Source organism: Charadrius vociferus, unplaced genomic scaffold, assembly GCF_000708025.1.
Source record: "Charadrius vociferus isolate BGI_N301 unplaced genomic scaffold, ASM70802v2 scaffold698, whole genome shotgun sequence".
Classification (NCBI taxonomy): Eukaryota; Metazoa; Chordata; class Aves; order Charadriiformes; family Charadriidae; genus Charadrius; species Charadrius vociferus.
In genome coordinates this window covers 331,171-339,025 of record NW_009649598.1, presented here as the reverse complement: position 1 = coordinate 339,025, position 7,855 = coordinate 331,171, and the positions used below count along the sequence as shown (strand labels likewise).

Below are 7,855 nucleotides of genomic sequence, written 5' to 3'. Positions count from 1 at the left end.
GTACGCCCACGGAGTCCCCCCCGGCCGTCCCCAGTCCCGACCCAGCCCCCCTCGCTGGGGGGTCCCACCCCTGGTGGCCCCACTGTCCCCCTGGGTGCTGGTGTACCCTCCCCTGTCCCTGGGGTCCACGGGAGGGCTGGGTGCCCTGTCCCCCCCATTCCCTGCGAGTGCCATGTCTCCCCACCCCACAGACCTGTGGGGACGCCGTGTCCCCCCCACCCATGAGCCCACAGTGGGTGCCATGTCCCCATCCCCATTGGTCCATGGGGTGCCATGTCCCCATCCCCACTGACCATGGGAAGCCACGTCCCCATTCCTGTCCCCACTGACCCATATGAATGCCACGTCCCCGTCCCCATCCCCATCCCCGTCCCTGTCCCCACTGACCAATGGGGTGCCACATCTCCATCCACATCCCCACTCACCCTTGGGATGCCATGTCCCCATCCCTGTCCCCTCTGACCCATGTGGGTTCCATGTCCCTGTCCCCATCCCCGCTGATCCATGGGATCCCATGTCCCTGTCCCTGTCCCCACTGACCCATGGGATGCCACGTCCCCATCCCCATCCCTGTCCCCACTGACCCATGTGGGTACCATGTCCCTGTCCCCATCCCTGCTGACCCATGGGATGCCATGTCCCCATCCCTGTCCCCGCTGACCCATGTGGGTACCACGTCCCTGTCCCCATCCCTGCTGACCCATGGGATGCCATGTCCCCATCCTTGTCCCCACTGCCCCATGGGGTGCCACATCTCCGTCCACATCCCCACTCACCCATGGGAAGCCGTGTCCCCATTCCTGTCCCCGCTGACCCATGTGGGTACCATGTCCCCATCCCTGTCCCCGCTGACCCATGGGATGCCATGTCCCTGTCCCTGTCCCCACTGACCCATGGGATGCCACGTCCCCATCCCCATCCCTGTCCCCACTGACCCATGTGGGTACCATGTCCCTGTCCCCATCCCTGCTGTCCCATGTAGGTTCCGTGTCCCCATCCCTGTCCCCACTGACCCATGGGGTGCCACATCTCCATCCACTTCCCCACTCACCCATGGGAAGCCGTGTCCCCATCCCTGTCCCCGCTGACCCATGTGGGTACCATGTCCCCATCCCTGTCCCCGCTGACCCATGGGATGCCATGTCCCTGTCCCTGTCCCCACTGACCCATGGGATGCCATGTCCCCATCCTTGTCCCCACTGACCCATGGGGTGCCACATCTCCGTCCACATCCCCACTCACCCATGGGAAGCCGTGTCCCCATTCCTGTCCCCGCTGACCCATGTGGGTACCACGTCCCTGTCCCCATCCCTGCTGACCCATGGGATGCCATGTCCCCATCCTTGTCCCCACTGACCCATGGGGTGCCACATCTCCGTCCACATCCCCACTCACCCATGGGAAGCCGTGTCCCCATTCCTGTCCCCGCTGACCCATGTGGGTACCACGTCCCTGTCCCCATCCCTGCTGACCCATGGGATGCCATGTCCCCATCCTTGTCCCCACTGACCCATGGGGTGCCACATCTCCGTCCACATCCCCACTCACCCATGGGAAGCCGTGTCCCCATTCCTGTCCCCGCTGACCCATGTGGGTACCACGTCCCTGTCCCCATCCCTGCTGACCCATGGGATGCCATGTCCCCATCCTTGTCCCCACTGACCCATGGGGTGCCACATCTCCGTCCACATCCCCACTCACCCATGGGAAGCCGTACGGAAGGAGCGGACGGGGTCCAGCAGAGGCAGGGCCATGCGGGCAACCTCGCGGGCGTGCAGCTTCCCGTTGCGCACCGGCAACCCCGACACCACCATGTAGGCGTCCCCGATCGTCTCCACCTGGGTGGGGGCAGAGGGGACACACACCGTTGGGGACACGTCGTGGATGCAACACCGGTGCCGGCACATCCGGCGTGACCCCTGAGACGTGTGTGTGCGGGTCCTCACCTTGTAGACGTCGAAGTTGTCGATAATGGCGTCGAAGCAGGTGTAGAGGTCGTTGAGCAGCGTCACCACCTGCATGGGGGTGCTCTCGGCCGACAGCGCCGTGAAGCCCACGATGTCGCTGAAGTAGATGGTGACGCTGTCGAAGGCCTCCGCCTGCACCGTCTCCCCCCGCTTCAGCTGCTCCGCCACCGAGCTGGGGGGGGGGCAGGAGATGGGTGAGGTGGGACCACAGCCCCCCAACCCCTCCCAGGGGCATGGTGGCCCCAGCCTCCAGCCGTGCCGGGGGGAGTCTTCAGGGTCTCCAGCCCTCTGAGGACCTCCCAGCCCCGAGCCATGACGGGGGTCTGGGGACATTCCTGTTCCCTTTAGGCACCCCAAGCCCCAGTGAGCCATGGCAGGAGGTCCTCAGGGTCTCCAGCCCTCTGAGGACCGCCCCAGCCCTGAGCCATGATATGGGGCCAGGGTTGTCCCTGGTTCCTCTGAGGACCCCCACCCCTAAGCCGTGCTGAGGGTCTGGGGTCATTTGTGTCCCCTTTAGGTACCCCAAGCCCCAAAAAGCCATGGCAGGAGGTCCTTGGGGTCTCCAGCCCTCCAAGCATGCCCAGCCCTGAACCATGTCGGGTGGTCCTTGGGGGTCCCTGGCCCCATCAGGCAGGAGTCTTGGGGGAGGTCTCCAATTCCTCCAAACACCCCCAGCCCCAAGCCACTTGGGGGTCCTTGGAGACCCCAGCCCCTCTAAGGATCCCCAGCCCCAAGGAACTTAGGGGTCCTTGGGGTCCCCAAGGGGTCCCCAGCCCCTCCAAACACCCCCAGCCCCAAGCCACTTGGGGGTCCTTGGAGACCCCAGCCCCTCCAAGCACCCCCAGCCATCCAGGGCATCCATGGAGGACCCCAATGTGGAGCACACAGGGGATGCCAGTGTGGTGCCCCAGGGCACCCAGCAGTGTGTGTGGGGACACACAGAGGGCCGGACCCCCGTCCCCAGCGCTCACTGGGGCAGGATCTGGTAAAGCAGAGCCTCGGCCTTGCGCTTCTCCTCCAGGTAGGCTTGGGTTCGCTCCTCCACCAGCTCCTCCAGGTTGTTGGCGTACTGCTCCATGCGTGACAGCAGGTTGTCCAGGATGTTGCTGCTGCTCTCCCTGCGGGCAGGGGGTGAGCACCCACCTGGGGACCCTTTTTGGGGTCACCCATCACCCACGGGGCTGGGCGAGGTGGAGGTACCTGTTGAACTTGCGGAGCTGGACCTTGATTTGGTTGAAGTCGGGGCGCTCCAGGACGTCCTCGGCCCAGCAGTGCTGCATCAGCTGGCCCAGCTCCTCCATGTGGCACCCCACATTGGCTGAGGGGCGGAAGCTGGGGCGCTCCCCACTCTTCACCCGTTCAATGATCTCTACAGGGCCAAGAACCCGTCAGTGCGTCCAACCACTCAGGAGCAGTTCCAAGCACCCATCACAGGTCCAAGCACCCATCAGTGAGGCCAACAACCCATCAACCAGTCCAACACGCCATCAGCTGGTCCAATAACACATCATCAGGTCCAAGCACTCATCACAGCAGGTCAAAGCACCCATCAGCGAGGCCAACGACCCATCAGCTGGTCCAAGTAGCCATCAGTTGGTCCAATAACACATCATCAGGTCCAAGTACCCATCACAGAAGGTCCAAGCACCCGTCAGTGAGGCCAACAACGTGTCATCTGGTTCAAGCACTCATCAGCTGGTCCAATAACCCATCATCAGGCTCAAGCACCCATCACAGCATGTCCAAGCACCCATCAAGTGAGGCCAACCACCCATCAGCTGGTCCAATCACCATCAGTTGGTTCAAGCACCCCTCAGCTGCTCCAAGCACCCATCAGCAGGTCCAAGCACCCACCGGTGGGCCAAACCACGCATCAGCGAGGCCAATGACCTGTGAGTTGGTCCAAGAACCTGTCACAGCACTTCCAAGCACCCATCAGCAGGTCCAAGAACCCATTGCAGCAGGTCCAAGTACCCATCAGCTGGTCCAAACACTCGTCAGCTGGTCCAATAATGCATCAGCAGGTCTAAGCACCCATCACAGCATGTTCAAGCACCCATCAGCTGGTTCAAGCACCCGCCAGCAGGTCCAATAACCTGCCAGCAGGTCCAGCCACCAATCAGTGGGGCCAACCACCCATCAGCAAGGCCAGCCACCCATCAGCTGGTCCAAGAACCCGTCACAGCACATCCAACAACCCATTAGCGGGGCTAAGCACCCATCACAGCAGGTCACAGCACCCATCAGCAGGTCCAAGCACCCACCAGCAGGTCCAACCACCCATCAGTGGGGCTAGGCACCCATCACAGCAGGTCTAAGCACCCATCAGATGGTCCAAGCAGCCATCACCAGGTCCCTGGCACCATCACCCCAACCCTCCTGCTCACCTTTGGGGCTCAGGTCCAGCCCCTCCACGTAGAAGACGCCATTGCGCAGTGCGATCTCTTGCAGGATGATGCCGAAGCTGTAAACGTCGCCCTTCTGTGTGCCGCGAGCCGGTGGTGACTCCATCCGCAGCAGCTCAGGTGCCGTCCACAGCTTCTCTGTGGCACCAGAGAGGGGGTTCAGGCCGGGCAGGGACACCAGGCAGGGGCTGCTCCTGGCGTTGGGGGTTGAGGACGGGCAGTGTGCTCACTGGCGAAGAGCGCGTGGGAGTCCTCGCCGTCGGGGGCCACGCGGAAGCTCTCCAGCCCGTAGTCGGTGATCTTCAAGACGAAGCGGCTGTCCACCACGCAGTTGGAGGACTTGAGGTTCCCGTGGGAGACGATCACCCCATTGTGCAAGAACTGCATCCCCTGGAGGGGTGGAGAGCGGTGGAACTTGGTTGTCCTGTCTCCCCTTCATGGGAACTGGGGACCCCTGTAGGAACTGGGTGCTTGATGGGAACCGACCCCTTACCTTGACAATGTCATGGGTGAGGGAATAGCGGAACATCCAGTCCAGCGTGATGCTCTCGTTCTCCAAGATGTCCTGGGGATGGGAGAGTCACACTGCTGTCCCCCCACCATGGACAATCCCAAGGGATGGGGGACAGCATCCATCTGCTCGCTGTGGTCAGCTCCTGCCCACCCCGGGCAGCCCCGACACTGGGTGACGGGCACTGGAAGGAGATATTCCAGCCCCACACGATGGCGAGACCCCACCGGTACCTGGAGGCTCCCGCGTGGGCAGTACTCAGTCAGGATGCAGATGTTCGGGGGGTCAGTGCAGGCACCGATGAAGCGGGTCAGATGCTCGTTTTGGACATCCCGCATCTAAGGTGGAGCAGGGTGTGGGACCAGGCTCACGCCATGTCCCTCCCCACCCAGGGGACGCTGGGCTGGGGACCCCCATCCCACCGTGCGACGCCGAGCTGGGGTCCACCTACGTGCTTCAGCTCGAACAAGACCTTGCGCGTCAGCTCGATGCGTTTGCGGTTGAGGTGCTTCACGGCCACGAGGTTGCCCTGGGGAGACACGGGGTGGTGGGTGCCCAACGGGGTGGTGGTGGGTGCCTGGTGGGTGCCCCATGGTTGATGGTGGGTTCCCATCCCCGCTCCTGCACCCCCATACCTTGTAATATGCCGTCTTGGCGTAGACCTGGAACTGCCCCTCTGTGGTCATCAACGAGCCGTAGTTGGAGCCCCTCTGTGGGAAGGGATGTAGGGTGAGCCCGGTCCCCGGTCCCCGTCCCCAGGACAGGGTTGGAGACGGGATGGGTGCTCACCAGGGAGAGGGTGAGCTTGCTGCCGGCGCTCCGGAGATGTTTCTCCAAGCTGCTCATCTGCACGTCCTCCCAGCGGATACGCCACAGCTCGGCCGCCAACTCCTTCTCCAGCTGCAGCTTCCTGCGCCGGGAGGGCATGGTGAGACCCCACCCCATGTCTGTCACCCCCCCTGGGCCCCATCACCCTGCACCAGCGCAGCCTCGGGTTCAACCCACCCCGTTGAGGCACCTCTACCTGTAGATGAAGAAGGAGGTGACGGTGATGGCCAAGAGGATCAGGCTGACCACGAGGGACAGGATCTCCAGGGTGGACAGGTTGGCTGCAGAGCGAGAGGAGGGTGGTGAGGGGTTGGTGGGTGCCCAGGGTGAGGGTCCCATGTTGTGTGTCCCCCCCGTGACACCACTCACCTTTGCGGCACAGCGGGTCGCTGTTATCGAAGCCACAAGGGGGGACATCAGAGGGGACCACGTTGCCCGGCCAGTGGATCTCACGCCCTGGCACCATCTGGATCTTCTTGGTAGTGCCGTTGTAGTTGGCCACGATCTTGGGGATGGGGGGGGGCAAGATATGGGTGGGAGAAGGCCCCCAACCGCCCCACAGAACCAGCTGCCCCCACCCCGGGGCTCACCTGGAAGTCCCCCCGCACGGGATCCATGTCCCACAAGGAGTAGTCACTCTCCCGGTCCCCGTTCTCATCGATCTTTAGGAAGCCGGTGACACCTGGAGAAGGAGGGTGAGGGGCTGGGGAGGACCCTAGGGGGTGCGCTCCCAAAAAATATCCTGGGAGATATCCGACCGGAGAGGTCGGGGCTCACCATAGAAGGTGCGGTTCCACATCTGGCGGGTGATGGCGGAGGCGTTGGTGATGGAGCCACCTCGCTCCAGCGTCTCGTTGACGGCCTGGGCGTAGAGCAGCACCCCATCATGGAAGGCGGCCGCGATGAAGTTCATCTGGGGGCACGGAGATGGCTCAGGGATTGGGTGCAGCCGGGGGCGCCTGTCCCCATGTCCCTGGCAGCCCCAGGTCATCCCGCAGCTCCTCGTCCCCAGCAGCCTCAGCTCCATCCTGTGCCCCTGGCTCCATCCCATGTCCCCTTGTCACTTTGTCCCCAGCTCTGTCCCATGTCCCCCAGCAGCCCCAGCTCCATCTCATGTCCACTTGTCCCCAGCTCCATCCCATGTCCCCCAGTAGCCTCAGCTCCATCCCATGTCCCCCAGCAGTCCCAGCTCTACCTCTTGTCCCCTTGTCCCTTGTCCCCAGCTCCATCCCATGTCCTCCAACAGCCCGAGCTCCATCTCATGTGCCTTTGTCCCCAGCTCCATCTCATGTCCCCCAGCAGTTCCAACTCCATCCCATGTCCCCCAGCAGCTCCAGCTCTATCCCATCTCCCCTTGTCCCCAGCTTCATCCCATGTCACTTTGTCCCCAGCTCCATCCCATGTCCCTTTGACCCTTGTCCCCAGCTCCATCCCAAGTCCCCATGTCCTCAGCTCCATCTCATGTGCCCCAAGAGTTCCAGCTCCATCCCGTGTCCCCCAGCAGCCCCGGCTCCATCCCATGTCCCTTGTCCCCAGCTCCATCCCGTGTCCCACCAAGCCGTCCTTCATGGAGAAGTTGAAGTGGGCAAGCGCCTCCTCCTTCAGCCGTGCCAGGAAGGGCCGGTACTCGGGGTTTTCGGGCTCTTTGTAGGTGATGATGGTGACAGCCTGCAACGAGGGGACAGGGTGGCTGCCAGCAGGGCTGGCTGGACCCTGCCGGGGTCCCCTTGGGGACGGTGGTCCCAAGCTGCATGTGGGGGCTGATTGACTTTGTCCCCCGCCCTATTAATAGCCTCCGCTCCGGCAGCGCCGGACCTGGGACCCGGGGCCCTTCAATTAATCTCGTTTCCTTCCTCCGGGGTGACTGCCAGCAGCGGGGACCGAGCCGGGAGCTGCTCCGCCAGCAACGGTCCCCACCGCCGTCCCGCTCCCCATCCCGGGGTGCGCACCTGTGAGTGGACACCCATACCCGTGCACACGCGTGGGTGGGCTCCCGTGCCCGTGCACACGCGTGGGATGGGTGGGTGCCCGCGCAGAACCCCCGCCGGGCTCACCTCGAAGGCTTGCCGGGCGCTGGCGTCGGGGCGGTCCCCCCTTTTCCAGGGCCGTTGGGGTTCGGGGAAGCGGCTGCCCTCAGGCTGGCC

The 7,855-nt window shown here is 63.6% G+C and overlaps 2 protein-coding genes across 2 annotated transcripts in view; both read right to left on the bottom strand.

The window, feature by feature from the left end:
• Nucleotides 1-1,552, bottom strand: part of INTS3 (integrator complex subunit 3) — a 49,406-nt gene extending 47,854 nt beyond the window's left edge. The window contains exon 1 of the mRNA XM_009890464.1: nt 1,549-1,552. Within this exon, the coding sequence (XP_009888766.1) occupies nt 1,549-1,552 (4 nt within the window). The remainder of the gene's footprint in view (nt 1-1,548) is intronic.
• A 145-nt stretch (nt 1,553-1,697) lies between these two features.
• NPR1 (natriuretic peptide receptor 1) overlaps nt 1,698-7,855 on the bottom strand; it is a 10,825-nt gene continuing 4,667 nt past the window's right edge. The window contains exons 2-18 of the mRNA XM_009890463.1: nt 7,766-7,849; nt 7,266-7,379; nt 6,489-6,624; nt 6,302-6,393; nt 6,081-6,216; nt 5,908-5,992; nt 5,673-5,793; nt 5,519-5,593; nt 5,335-5,412; nt 5,117-5,221; nt 4,866-4,937; nt 4,603-4,762; nt 4,355-4,510; nt 3,168-3,336; nt 2,939-3,085; nt 1,947-2,139; nt 1,698-1,838 (exon numbers count right to left, since the gene is read on the bottom strand). Of these exons, the coding sequence (XP_009888765.1) occupies nt 1,698-1,838; nt 1,947-2,139; nt 2,939-3,085; nt 3,168-3,336; nt 4,355-4,510; nt 4,603-4,762; nt 4,866-4,937; nt 5,117-5,221; nt 5,335-5,412; nt 5,519-5,593; nt 5,673-5,793; nt 5,908-5,992; nt 6,081-6,216; nt 6,302-6,393; nt 6,489-6,624; nt 7,266-7,379; nt 7,766-7,849 (2,064 nt within the window). The remainder of the gene's footprint in view (nt 1,839-1,946; nt 2,140-2,938; nt 3,086-3,167; nt 3,337-4,354; nt 4,511-4,602; nt 4,763-4,865; nt 4,938-5,116; nt 5,222-5,334; nt 5,413-5,518; nt 5,594-5,672; nt 5,794-5,907; nt 5,993-6,080; nt 6,217-6,301; nt 6,394-6,488; nt 6,625-7,265; nt 7,380-7,765; nt 7,850-7,855) is intronic.